Here is a 15,144-nt window from a genome sequence, read left to right as displayed (position 1 = left end):
AAGATTTTGCCGATACGATACATACCTCGATACATAGGCCGTGATACGATACATATCTCAATACAGTACTCTTTCGATTCGATACAATATGATACGATATATTTCAGATCGATTCGATATGATTCAGTAACAAATTCGGCCTTTCGTGACCCTTAATGATCAACCCCACGTTCACAAAAAATAAACATTAATGGTGCTTTTATCTTCTGCTTACTAAAGATGGATGAACATAACCAAGTGCATTGTGTTTAGTGCATTTTGCTAACTAGAAGCACACATCGAACTGTTCTATTGGTCAATATTCCTCATCCACAGTTTATATGAGCTCTGCATTTACATTTAAACAGCGATATGTGCAGTTTAACGGCTCTGAAGGATCACAACATATCGACTAAATCATGACAGCGATAAATCGCTTTGTTAAACCACCATCTGAGCAAAGTTAATATAAAAGAAACCTATTTCAATAATCAAAACAGTGAATCAAATGTCAAATGTACTGTATGAACAATAGTACTATGACAGAATAATTTTGGTAAAATATAGAAAAAAATATATCCATACAGCAGCCCATGATATCAATACTGTATCATTAAATTAAACGATACGATATATTGATATTTTAGCATACCTTTATACAGCACCTTTTAATTTAATGCATTATGAAGCCCTTTAGAATAGTTTTGCTTAGAGTTAATTCAAAATTGTGTAAGAAAAAAAACGGTTAGAAGTTTATACAAGTTAAATATAAGTTAATTCAGCCATATTCCTGAGTATACAACACATATTTGTCACTATGAAGATGATATTGCTTTGCATGGAATGTTCTACAGTATGGCATTTTACTCATCTAACTACATGGAGACAAATAGGTGGCCAAGTTACTGATCAGATCTGCGGGAGGGTAAGCTTGCTTACTAAAATATATATATATATATATATATATATATATATATATATATATATATATAGCTTTTTTTTGTTTTTGTTTTTGAAAGTATTTTTGAGTAATAAACTGTGGAACCTGCAGGCAAAGCAATAACATCTCCATGGAGACAAGCAGGAGGAGGCTCCCCACCAGCAAAGTCATATTGTGCATCATGCTGTGGTCTACCTGAATTTTACTGTCTTTAAAATGTGAAAAACAGAACCTGTTCATGTTAAATGTTTTGTCCAAAGTTATTCCTCACTATGTAATTTGAGCATCCTTATTATTCACTGCGAGGAGTTACTAACAGGAACTAGCATGCTAATGTGCACTTCTTGATTATCAGACAATAAAATGGTTTATAATTTGATGCAGACAGCACACAGTGGACTTATTTTGAGCTACATCTACAATACATCTGCAGAGGGGCAAATTTTACTCAAATACATGAAAAAAAAAGTGTACAGGCTCTTTAATGCCAAACACTATCTGATTTAAGCAAACAAATATTGAACTACTACCTCACAACAACACATTTTTTTTTATTTATTTCAAACTAAGTCTCAACCTAATAAGGTGAAAATGTCAAAAATATAATTGTCACACTTTTCTTGAAACGCTCTATGCACTAGGGCTTGAATCCGCTAATCCTTGTTGTTTTCACCCAATCAATACAAAGACTCTGCTTTTGTTTTGAAAAATGTCAGCGCTCTCGTCGATGTGGCGTTAACGGTCTACAGTTTGTGCGGTGAAGCTGAGGTCCACAGGAGGTCAAATTATTCATAGTTCCTCAAGTATTTTTTTTGTTCTGGTTTCCTCCCCATCTGACCCGGGCTTCTTTACTGTGCCGTAAATTGAGTTTCACAAGTTTGATGAGAGAACTTGCAGGCACTGATGTGTGACTTCCGCAGAGGATAATTGCTTGAGTATAAAAAAACACAGAAAGATCAGAAATGTCTGTGCTCCTGCTTTTAAATGTTTTGTGTATAATTAAGTGATTAGCAGAGTTTCAAATGGAGCAATATGTAACTTTTCAATCCAGACTGATATCTCTCTGTATTTTTTATACAAACGGATATCAATCTGGTTGCAACTCCCTTTGTTACACCTCGAGATTGAAAGCTCCCTGATTTAGCAAAAAACTGCAATGTTTTTCAGTGTCTACCATATTTTTTTTCCCATCTTCTTTCTTCCTTGTATTTATTTTTGGGACAGATCATGAGTGTCCCTGATTGGCTAATCCACCAGTGAATAAAGTATTGGAGAAGTGTGTATTCTGGAAACATACCACTGACGTAACAATCCTGGGAAAATTCATCCTCTGAACAGACTTACTGAACAGAATTCATCAAACCAGCGCGAATGAACCAAAATACAATGGGTACGTTTTGGTGCGGGAACGATGTTAACATTAAAAGCTCAAAAAGTCAATTTTGCATAATATGTGTCATTGAAGGTCAACAAAGCTGTAATGTTTAGTTGAAAGTACTGACATATTTCCATCTGCCTCTTCAAACTTAACACAATTTCCCTGAACCATTGAACTCACATTGTACTACCTACTGCATATGAACATCCACCTGCTATTACTCTAAAAGCACTACCTTTCCATGAACGGAGCAGGACCTCATTCTGCGTGCCGTATCCGTGCCAAGGTCACGGCGTCCTCCGGGGTGCATTTTCTCTGTAGCGCTTGTACGTGTATGGGGGTGTGTTAGCGCTCCAAGTTAAGTCGCGTTATGCAATAAGCTAGCTTCCCTCCTCCCGGTTTCCCCGCGGACTTAATGCCATTATGGAAATCAGGTTCTATAGCTCCGGAGCCCGGGTTGGCTGTGCTGGGTGCGTACAGCGGAACAGGACATCACGAATGGATTATATGCAGGTTTTTTTCCTATGAGAACGCCGCCCTCCTTGACCTCCTGCCATTTCTTTAGTACTGAGCGAATACGAATCAGTCAAAAGGATAATCACTCCACTTACCCAGGTCAATAATCTGTAGACACGACAAGACGGAGCGAACGGTTTCATTGGTAAAAATAGCCAATGCCTCCAGCGAATTGTATTAATATGAGCAGGACTGATTCAATTTACAGATATCATATTTGGACATAAAGGTTTGTCATGTAACATTATAGCTGGAGGGTTCACTACTTGTATCCATAGAGATGTTATTGTGTTTTCCTGAAATATTCCACAGTACGACATTAAACCTTCCTTAATGTTATACTATGCAACATGCCTTTAATCCTTTCGTGCATTTTGGTTCAAATACATATGTTTTTATAGCGTTTTTCCATAGATCTGAACTGTAACTTGCCCTGGTAGCACAGCCTTGTCTCCATGGAGATTATTTTAATGCCATAGTGCGGAACAGGGTGGCTGAGTACGCAAACTAGCACTCACGCCTCACGGCAAGAAGGTTTCAAGTTCAATTCCCGAGTTAGCCAGGCTTTTCATGTGGAGTTTGCATGTTTTCATCGTGTCTAGGAGGGATTCACCTGAGCACTATAGTTTTCCCCATCAACCCAAAACATGCATAATAAGTAAAATCCTCCAGCTAGCATAGCTCTGAAGATGGGTCTCCGAGCACTGTACAGAATTTGCTCCTGACAGGTTGGCTCAGTGGCACTGGTTGAACGATTGGTCAAATACAGAGAATGTGTGTCTCTCATGAGGGATCGATAAAGTAGAATTTATACTCCAAGCCCTCTCTTCTTTTCACTTTAATATTAATATACTACTTACTTTTTGGACCTTTTTTGGACCCTCAAAGACACTTTACCTTGCATTATTCATTCACTCCACACCCGGTCATGATAAGATACTTCAGTAGCCACAGCTGCCCTGAGGCAAACCAACACCAATCACACACACTGCATTCATACTAAGCCAGGTGGGCGAAGTGTCTTGCCTAAGGACAGTGGTAAGAGCTAGAATCGACCCACAGTTGTTTACAGATTCACAACTGCAATGAAATGACCTAAGTTGTCCGAAGTAGTTCCATTGTAGAAGATTAAAACTAACTGAAGTGTCACAACTTTATGATGGCACCAAGCTGAACATTTTCCAATAACCTTTTCGCTGAAGCGTTCCATCTTTAAAGTTCAGCTTGGATCGATGCAGTCATATATTTAACGTTTACTACCGTTCTTTGTCTGCAGTTATTAGACGGGTTGTCATGGCCAGCTTCATGCTCCGTTTGTTTCATGATACCTTGTTGTAATTGAATCTGATAAACCACGAATATCTTCACTTTAAGTTTGAAAAGGGTACAGGTTTGGTTGCAATATTTGTTTTTCAAAGAACTTTGCAATAACAAAATAGCAGGACTTTTGCATTTGTCCATCTTTGTTCTACCTGGTTTTTAAAGCACCTTAACCTGATTTTCTAATGTATTTATTTGTATGCATTTGAGCAGCATCTAATTGGAAAACTTGATGTGTGCGCTGTTAGCCTGCTAGTTGTTAACATTACCATCACGGCAAACTCCGTTCTGGTCTCTGAAAGTTGTGAAAGGTGATTATAAACTTGCAGTGAATAATTTGGATGCTCGGAATGCATAATGTAAGTGAGGACTAAGTTTGAACCACTGCAAACTGTTTAAAATTAAGTGATTCTGACAAAAATCAGGTACAATGCTTTTAAGGAAAGTAAGGTATTAGAAAAAAATATATCTTTTTTGAAATTTCCAGGCAGAACACAGATGCACAAGCTAAAAACTTCAAACCACTCCAACAAAACTGAACTTTCTGCGTTGAGTGCATTACCTTCCACAGGGCCTCCTCAGACTGGGATGGTAGTACGTGAGTGAACCAGGGGACATGACGTTCACGGGGCAGCCTCCATTGTACTCCTCCTGGGCCCAATCCTGACAAACAAAACAACAAAAACAAAATGTGTTATTACGCTTATTATATATTTTTTAATGTATTTATTAATCTATACTACATAATAAACACAGACATACAAATGAGTGAGGTGTAATGTAATGGAGATTAAGATATTAATAAGCAAAGATTGTGTAATCCCTCAGTCATCCAGGAATGATGAAAAAAGACTAAATAAATAAATAAAATCCACCAGTAATCTGACCAGAACTGAAGAAGCGTCTGGATGAGCAGCAAAACGTCTTCACTCCTACAACTTTTTTGTCCAGTACAGATTTGATTTTGTCTTTTATTATTAATCACTGAATTGATTAAAATGGTGCACACAGATCCAAGCTAAGTTTATTCTTTCTCGTGATGGACCATGTACAATCTCATGAATCTAACAAACGAAAAAATGAACTGTACCTGATTTCGCTTTTGCTGCGTTCCAGTGCAGGCACATTTAACATAAACATTTTGACAGTACATATTAATGAACATGTCTGTGAACAAGCTAGAATTAGCCAAGAAAGTTATTTTTTATTACAATTACATTTCAACGCTCATTAACATTAGCTCAGTAAAATACAAAAGGTAGAAGACTAGACATTTATGAAAGTGAAGAGGATGAGGAGACACTGAGGTGACTAATGGTTTTGCTGCTGCGGTGAAGAGTGGAGGAGACCTTTGGCATTAGGGTGGGGGATATGATACAAATTATTACTATTTTCTTGGAGTCAAAATCACAATATACATTTAATCACAATTCTTAATATACTCTTATTTTGTTCATATTGACTTGAAGCGGTGAACAAAACTCTGGTTCTTCTTCATAAGCCACTGTGATATGTTAAATCATTCACTCAGAGCATGACAGAGACTGACCAATAGGAGGAGTGGATGTGGAAAGTGTCTGTGTTAGGACTATCCCAAACAGTTGTCTGTTCTCTGTCCTACAGTAAGTTTAGAATAAGAGTGGGTGGAGCTAACAGTTTATTCTGAGACATGTTCCTCACTCATGGTTCAAAATTAGCTGTAAGACCTTTAACCAAACAAAAAGCACTGCATTATAATGTAACGTCACCAAATACAGTATAGCATAGATCTAAATACTTATTGTCCTATTTGGAATGGGGAAAAAAGTGGAGAGTGCCTTAACTGTAATAGAATTGGGTTAAAAGGTGATTGGTTGAAATGCAAAAGTAGCGAGCTGTGATTGGCTGACAGCAACTACAAGACAAGATTTAAAATAGATGCAATAAATATTATACATATGTAGAGCATCCTTATGACAGACAGGTAACTAAACCCATGAGGTGTAATTAACAGCATGTTCTATGAGTCATGATACTGATATTTAATTTCTCCATCGATAAGACATCCCGGTGCAGTGGCATTTGAAAAAAGTCACTTAATCCTCTATTTGTCGGGTATTTGAGGCTGTTTACTAATAAAGCAGGTTTATAAGAGTGGAGGATGGGAGCTTGGGAGCTTATCGGGTTGTATAAAAAATTATTGGTGCAAGTTACTCTGGATATGATGGAAACTGAATGAAATTAAAACAGTAAATGTAATATTGTACATGGAAAATTTCTTCAGTCTAATCAAGATGGCGGAGGAGCCTATGGTGCAGATTCGCAACCTCACTTCAGTCAGTCTGCCCCACTGGCTACAATAGTAATAGAATTATTAAGAAAGACACATAGAGTTAGTGCTAGTTATGTAAATGTTCATATTAACCCACTCTACATGATCCTGGTGTTTTTATTTCAGCACCGTGTCCGTAAATAGAACTATAAACATTAATGACAGACAAATCAGGCACCATTTTTCCCCAAGGTTTCTCCCACTAGCGCTACTAATAGGTTTTATTGACAGAGTTGCTAAGTGCTCGCGCTCCCTGCTAAATCAGCGGTGCAGGCAGGAGGGGGAGGAACCTTCGACGGTCTATGGATGAGCTTCATCTGACTAAGGGTAATGTTGTGTTGTGTTGTGTACAATGATGGTACTTGTTTCTCCACCATTGTGTCCAAGAGCCCAGTGCCATCTTGACTGACACAGTAGTCAAATTGAAACAAATATTGTTGAAAATAGAATAAAACATAAAGCTAAAACTTGGATAGTGCTAAGCTACTTTTCGTACAAGGACTAAAACAACTGACAGTTTTTCTCCTCCTCTATGTATCTAACACAAACTGCATTCACAAGACTACAGGAGTTCATGCAAAAAAAAAAAAAAAAAAACTATTTATGCAAAAAAAAAAAAAAAGTCCTAAGAAAAAATGTATTTATAAAAAGGTAATTAAACTTCTGAATCATGAGCAGTCTATTAAGCAGCTGCTTAGGACCCCGAGGACAGCTGAGGGCCCCCAAGAGCCTATACATTTATATTGAAAATAATATAATATAGCAAGTTTTATTGGACACAGGGCTTGTGTGTTTACAGCAGCCTAAATATCCCTCTCAAACAATTACATTTGTTTTTTTTGTTTTTTTAATCTATAGTAGCAAAATATCTACTGCTGCCTATATTTGTTTTTGAGTCAGGCAGAGGTGAGGGCAGCTATGTGTTTACACCGGTGCAAGGACCCGACATAATGTAACTGTAAGCCCACTGTCGCCAACTGGAACACTTTAAAATTAACCAGAAACTTGTCTAGAATCTTGACTCTCCCTTATATGTTTGTGTTCTGTTCTTGTGGCTATAGTAGTTGTGACATTCTGGATGTTTTCAGTCTGATGTTGGTCAGATAAACACAAATACAATTGGTCAAGGCGATGAGAGCACAGTCATAATGTTGTCAAATGTGAATCACCAATAGCTGAGCTGCCGGGGCCCAAGAGACAAATTCAACTTAGGGCCCCCTGAAAGCTAAGACCGGCCCTGATCATGAGTTTACTTTTATACACATATATACCAAAAATACCAGATCTTCAACTAACTCACTCTCTCACTTCTCCTTTCTACTGTTGTCCCTTATACATTTTTATAATCTAAATAAAATGCTTAGTCAACTAATACACATTTAGGTTTACTGAGACTCCATCAACCAATTAATCGATTAAAAGACTAAAGACCTACTGAATGAATAATGAGGACGCTTAGAATGTGTTAAGACAGTGAGTAATACATGTAGACCACTCGAAACTGTTTGAAATTATACTAGTTCTGTCGCCAGGCTGGTAAAAAACAGGTGTCAATGATGGTTGAATGAGGTAGTAAAAGCTCTATATGTGATTTTTATTGTCTTAAAAACATTAAAAACACAACAAAAGTTCATTTTAAACAGGGAGTACTATGCAAAATCGACTTTTTGAAGCTTTCTACCATGTTGTAACATTGTTCTGTCGTCAAAAATATCAATATCAAATTTAAATATCATCCATGCATTTTTGAGTAATCTAGTGATCTCTCCCAGGCACTATTCGAACCCTCCTTATGGTTAGCAGTAAGATTCTGTCCTGTTGTGATAGGGGGAGTGACTTAGCATGGAGAGCAAATGATGGAGGGGGGGACTGAGAAACTTAAGAAACATCTCTATACGTCGTCTGCGTAATCCCTCAGTTGTCCCAGTCTGATCCATAGTAAAAGAAAATTATAAAATCTATCAACTGGACAAAAAAGTTGTAGGAGTAGGTGTTTGTAGTTTCAGTGTAGTTAGCTTCTCCTTTCAGATAGATATAAGGCATTGTCCACCTGTAGAAGCGGCTTGGATGAGCAGCGAAACGTCTTCACTCCAACTTTTTTGTCCAGTTGACAGATTTTACATTTTTCTTTTACTATCTCAATACGCTGTTTTTAGCGAATATGGCAGGTACCGTCAAAGCGGCTAGTTTGAGTCTAAACAGTATAGTGACGGCTTCATTAAAAACCCACCTGTTCCAGCTTTTGTAACAGTAAAAGTAACGAGCTTCAAATTAGCGTCATAAAAACATTCTTGTATCAGCGGACCTTTGCTTGTCCCAGTCCAATTTCATTTCTTACAGTCATTTTAGAGTCAGATCAGGTAAGGCACATTTTTAATCAGAAAGCGTACACCTGTTCCCCTATGCTCTGAACTGTAAAATAAGACCTCCCTTAGGCTCAAACGAAACGCAGTAATATTGGAATGCCTCCTTCACCATTGCACATCAAACACAGCCCAGAGCAATCTTTGACGGCGTTACCTGAACATTCTGTAATGGAAATGCTGTTTGGGGACTTGAATCGTACATCTGCATGACTAATGGTGTGTTTTATAGCACACTAATGTACGCTGTAGATCAAGCAATACAAAAGTGACATTAAAGGGACGCAGGGAAAGATATGTTTGCCACATTCTGAGATGAGAGTGATTTAATGTAGCACTTCCAAGATGCTTATAACTGCTAAGAACATTTTACAGTCTTGCACTTAAAGGTATTTTTTGTACGGTTTTGAACTCGGACACCTTAGTCTTGTGGTTTTATGTTGTTTTTTTCACTGGGTACAAGAAAAATGCAGTTCTGTCAACTGGACAAAAAGTTGTAGGAGTGAAGATGTTTTGCTGTTGATCCAGTTCTAGTCAGATTACTGGTGGACACGGCCTTATATCTATCTGAAGGGAGGCGCTAACTACTCTGAAACTAACACACCTGTTTATTTACCATTTCTGTTTGTTAGCTAGGTCAAATGAGCTAGACTAAGTGTGAACTGTGCCTGAGTCATATTTAACATAATCATTCAGGCCCCTAATGGTTGATTTCACACCTATTTGCATTTATTTCTGAGGATGGAGTTATAAAAAGGAGATAAATGATGTCTAAGACCTTCATTCCTGTTCAAAGACAGATGTCCTTTCCTAACAAAAATTGTCTCTGTAACTCCCATTTTAAACCATTTCTTTTCTCTGGCTGAGATCTGTACTTCACTGTCTTCAAAGGAGTTGTTAGTGGCTTTGAGATGGAGATGTACAGCAGACCTGAGGAGCTCTCACGGTGGTGTTGGTACAATTTAAATCACAAATTTTCATTGAATTGTTACTCAAGTGTGATGGACCAATGTGTTTAAGGGAACTGATTAGTTTAAATTACTTAGATTAGTCCAGGTTATTCAGTTTGCTTTGTTTTGTTATACTGATTTTATTCTGTTGGCGCAACTGGCACGTGCCTCCTCCTACCACTTTATGTAAAAAAACATTGCATGTTTTGGTTCTGGAATAAAAAGAGCCAAACATCTGGTTTGACTTCTTGTCTCATTATGATTGATTTATATTTGTTATGTCTGTTAGAAAAGAAGGGAGATAACAAAATATAACAGTCATTATAACAGTCATAATAAATGGTACACCACGTCCAATGTTTTTGTAACTAAAAATAAATCAGTATTACAATTGTTACCAGTAAAAGCTGCATTTGATTTGAACACATTTGCCTCGTATCTGAGGACACAGTAAGGTCATGGTTATGGAATTTAAAATCACATTTTTCCTTTAAAATACAAGTAGAAAGCTCCAATCACAGGCAACTTTTCCACTCACAGAATCAAATCAAATCAGCCAACACAATGAACAGCACAGACTTATATATATATATATATATATATATATATATATATATATATATATATATATATATAATGTACATGCGCACTAAAATCTACAGGAGTGAAGCAGCTTAAACCAGGATAAAAACAACAGCTGAACATTTCAAATTTCAGACATTTGAGCATTTCAGTCTAGTGGAGATAACGGGCTTTTACTTAATGTAGAAGCATTTGAGGATTAGCGTTAGATGTGTTCTTAAAACAATATTTTATTTTGACACATCAATATCTACTCAAAATGCACTGGTATTCTTGCCAGAATCAGGTCTGAGAGAGCATTTGTAGAGTCTCACCTCCAGAGATGGGCAGAGTAGCCAAAAAACTGCACTCAAGTAAGAGTAACTTAACTTCAAAATAATATGACTCAAGTAGAAGTGGAAAGTGGTGGTCCAAGAAAGTAACTGGCTGGACGTAACGTCTGATTTATTTGAAATGAATGTAACTGGAAGGACAGAAAATGAAATAATAAACAAATGCATCTGGTAAAGGACAGACACAAAAATGAGAAAAAAAACTATATTATATCTGAAGGATATTATGTAAGTATTGTCAATATGAAGCTTTTGTCACTTGTTGACTTAATTACAGTAACAAAACGACTAGTCTAGGAAAAAGTATGCCATGAGAAAAGTACTCTGAAATGTACAATATATTCAGAGAGTTACTCAAGTAAACCTAACAGTAGTACCCCTCTGCTCACCTCTCTGTACGGGACTATCATAACAGATGGCTGCTCCTTCTTTACTGAGCAGTGGGCCTTACCTGCACCTTGCTCCAGGCTGGGTTCCTGGTCTGGGGATTTATGCTAATGTATTCTATTTGTTTTTATGCTTTTGGACACGGACAGTTTAAGGAATGAGCTGCTATTTTGGTGTGTGCTAGCCGGGCCCGTGCTAGTGTAAAAACACACGTGTGTTAGCAACACAATACTGACCAAAGTGACCTTGCTCTCCTCTGGATCTTTTATGCTCGAACAATGATGCAGTTTATGTGTTGTATTTGCAGTGTAGGGCTATTGAAGTAATAATAGAATATGTGACTGCTTAGGAATGTCCCACACTATGGCATTGAACTTACAATTATTCAGTTATTCAAGTGTTCTTTATTGCTAAAACTAGAAATACATCCCTTTTTTAGAGTGTCCGGACTTGCCTATCCACAGATCTGAGCTGTAACTTGGCCTGATTGCGTCACCTAGTCACCTGTTTGTCTCCATGGAGATAGATGGGATTTATACCAGACTGTGGAACATTCCAGGTAACAAGCAGTTGTTGTGTCTTACACCAGAAAGGTTCCATTATGCACATTGAAAAAAGAAAAATAAACAAATTGACATTATTGTTACAGAATTATAAATAAATAAAATGAGCATTGTTGCCATAGCGATTAACAATTTAAAACAAAATATTATAACTTTGAATGGGTGTGTTAAAAATGTTGTAAATGTGGCATAGGAAAACTTGCTAACTTGACTAACTAACTTTTAACCTCAAATCATCTTGGTACATTTGACTAAGTTGTCTCATTCTGCATTTATAAAAGCTACTTTTACAAAAACTTGTACTGCGGCAAAATGGATTTTACTGCACTCATATATATATATAAATCCACACTAAAAAAAGTTTTACACACTTTGAAAATTTTCTCGTTCAAAATGTCCCAGGCAACACTTGATTTAGGCCTGTTGGCTTCTGCAACAGGGAAGAACTAGTGGAGCTTTAACATTCAGTTTTCCCATAGACTTTACCAAAAAAAGTTCATTAAAAGTTTGAAAACTTCCTCAGGACTAATCAGCTACGTGGTAACTAGAGGCAGTAGTAGCTCAGTACGTAGAGTGTCTGTCCATTGATGTGTAGGTTGACTAATTGAATCAAAACATCATTGGTAGAGCTGGTGATGCAATTCCAGCTCCCATAGAGTAAAGCTGCTGTTGTGTCCTTGGGCAAGACACCTAACCCACCTCGCCCCTAGTGTCTGCGTACACTGTTGTATGAATGTGTGAGTGATTCCTTGATGTAAAGTGCGTTGAGTCCTTTGAAGTTGGAAAGCGCAATATAAAAATGTGACAATTTACCTTTTAATGGCCACAATCTGCAAAATTAGTTTCTGAAACTTTATAAACCACCAAGGTGTTAAAACATTTCGCTGAATTTTGCTTTTGTCAATGTACTTTTTGGACTTGAAACAACTGCTTTATGGATATTGGTTATCACATAGCTGGTTAGCGTTCGCGATGCCTTTGAACTCTTAATATTTGAATTTTTCACAAAGTCTATGAGAAAAATCGATGGAAAATGTAGTTCCGAAACCAGAGCTTCAAAGTGGGCAGATCTGTGGGGACTGTGGGACTGTGGAGCGCCATAAAAATAATAATGCCTTATATTTGTAATGCACTTTTACAGGCATGTTGAAGCCTCTCAAAGTCATAATTCATTTACTCTATACTATATAAGCTATTGTAGCCAAAGATGCCCTGGGGAAGCTGCCCCATTGGCCCCTCTGACCAACCCCAATCACTCACACACAAACAATTTTCATACTAGACAATGCAGGTGAAGTGTTTTGCTTAGGGACACAACAACAGAACTTGGTCTAAGCAGGAATTGATCCTCCAGCCTTTGAGTTGGGGGACCACTGTTCTAACCACCGAGCCACCTTTGCCCCGACTGAGCATTTAGTACTACTTTAGTGATTACAGGCAATATAATTCTACATTTGTTTAAAGATTTCAAAAACATGACGCACATCTTGTTTTCAAGTGTTTACCAGGCTCAGATCAAGAGGAGATGGCTTCACTGTGTAAATTACTCAGACATAAGGGAATGAAACATATTACATCTCATTTATGTATATGAAGTACACACATCGTGCTCAAGCTTTAAAGCTATAACAGAAAAAAATCAATTCTGTCAACGAGATAAAAGGTTTTAGAGTGCAGACGTTTCGCCACCATCTAATTTCCTATTTTTTTCTCCATCATCAGATCTAAATCAAAACAAGGAAAACAACAACAGTAATAGCCTGTATGCTAATAGGTGTGAGGGCACCCATTAGGAGCTGAACATCCATCCATCCATTTTCTTCAGCTTATCTGGGGCCAGGTCATGTGGGCAGCAGTCTAAGTCTTCCCAGTCTTCCCTCACCCCAGACACGTCCTCCACCTCCTCCAGTGGGACTCCAAAGCGTTCCCAGGCCAGCCGAGTCCCTCCATCGTGTCCTGGGTCTTCCTCGGAGCCTCCTTCCGGTGGGACATGCCCGAAACACCTCCCCAGGGAGATGTCCAGGGGGCATCCGGAACAGATGCCCGAGCCACCTCAGCTGGCTCCTCTCAACGTGTAGGAGCAGTGGCTCTACTCTGAGCTCCTCCTGTGGAACTGAGCTAATCACCCTATCTCTAAGGGAGCGTCCAGCCATCACATCAGCTGCAGTGTCAAATTAATGAAAAAATACATAAAAACGCATGGCTGAAGTTTGAGAGTTTTGATGGTAAAACTTAAAATTCTGTTTAGGAGCCATTTAGCAATTTTCCATACAGGAATGTGCCAAAAAGATATCACCAATATCTCCAATATCTCCAAGTTACATATTGTACTTTTAAGTTTATTTCATTAGCAGGTTAAAAGTAATAATAATTTACTGTTTTGCAGAACAATATAATGATACCTTCAACGGGCTAATACAGAGACTATAATCTTTTTCTAATTTCACTAACTCACACTTGCTGATGAGGCCTCCCCCTCTTTTCTACATCAGACTTTCCTCCAGCAGTTAGCAGATTTTTTTTTCTTTTTTTACTGTGGCAGAATGTATTTGCTCAGCCTTATCTAATACACTTCAGTGACTGTCTGTCCTCCACACAAAGCACACCTTTGACAAGCTGCTTCCCTCCTGAGGTACACCACTCCAAATAGTTTAGGGACCGTTTTCAATGTCATCTCTCCCCAATCAAATCCTCTAATAGCATTTGAGATTAGGAAGTGTGAAAGTGGCTGTACCAGGCTGTCAGTGACGCTCCCCGAATCTGCAATTTAGAGGTAAAATACTTTAACACTAGAGTACAGTGGGGGACATGACGACTGTGTCAAAATGTTAGCTGGGTATAGTGAGAAAAGTTAAAACTCACTCAACACTTCTTTAAAGCCCCACTGTGCAACTTTTTCTCCAAAGGAAATAGATTAAATAAGAGTGTTTCCATTTGCTTTTATCACACTGACAAACATAGCAAATCATGTGTCCTTACTGTGAGCGGGCTTGCATCTCCACAAACCTGACTATTATTTGGCCAGGAGTAGGGTCGCCTGCTTGTCTCTATGGAAATGTTGTTCCTTTGACTATAATTTTCCACAATTGGACATAAAACTTTTTTCTCTCCATAGAAGTATGTTTTTTTTTTTTTTGCAGGTGACATGCCAGAAGGTTAGTGTTACTTTAACCCTTTAAGGACTGAGCACATTATAGACCATTATAGCTCACCTAGACTTTTCCCCCCCTTTTTTTTAGCCATAAAAATCATGTTAAAGGAAGTATCATTATGTACTTTTGCCTTTTTTCACACAACTACCTCTTTGGCACATCAAATAACTGACTGGGAGAATCCCGACGGCACCTGCGCTCTGATTGGTCATCTTCCAGTGAAAACATGAGCACATTACCGTAATGACACTAACGTATTTAAAGAGCCCCATGCCTCTGCTTTGAGATGTCGTTTGAATTTATAGGATAGCACAAATGGCTGCAGAGTTACAATAATGAAAAGTCCGCAACGATGATTCTATCGACGGCAA

The 15,144-nt window shown here is 38.0% G+C and overlaps 1 protein-coding gene across 1 annotated transcript in view; it reads right to left on the bottom strand.

Annotated features, from left to right (window-relative positions):
• The window catches only part of si:ch211-127i16.2 (probable flavin-containing monoamine oxidase A), a 120,342-nt gene that overhangs the window by 13,942 nt on the left and 91,256 nt on the right, over window positions 1-15,144 (bottom strand). Inside the window, exon 13 of the mRNA XM_055225653.1 lies at window positions 4,696-4,796. Coding sequence (XP_055081628.1) covers window positions 4,696-4,796 — 101 coding nt within the window. The remainder of the gene's footprint in view (window positions 1-4,695; window positions 4,797-15,144) is intronic.

The sequence above is a fragment of the Periophthalmus magnuspinnatus genome, chromosome 12, assembly GCF_009829125.3.
Source record: "Periophthalmus magnuspinnatus isolate fPerMag1 chromosome 12, fPerMag1.2.pri, whole genome shotgun sequence".
In the NCBI taxonomy this organism is placed as follows: Eukaryota; Metazoa; Chordata; class Actinopteri; order Gobiiformes; family Gobiidae; genus Periophthalmus; species Periophthalmus magnuspinnatus.
The sequence above is the reverse complement of the archived record's forward strand: the minus strand, read 5'-3'. Positions and strand labels throughout refer to the sequence as shown.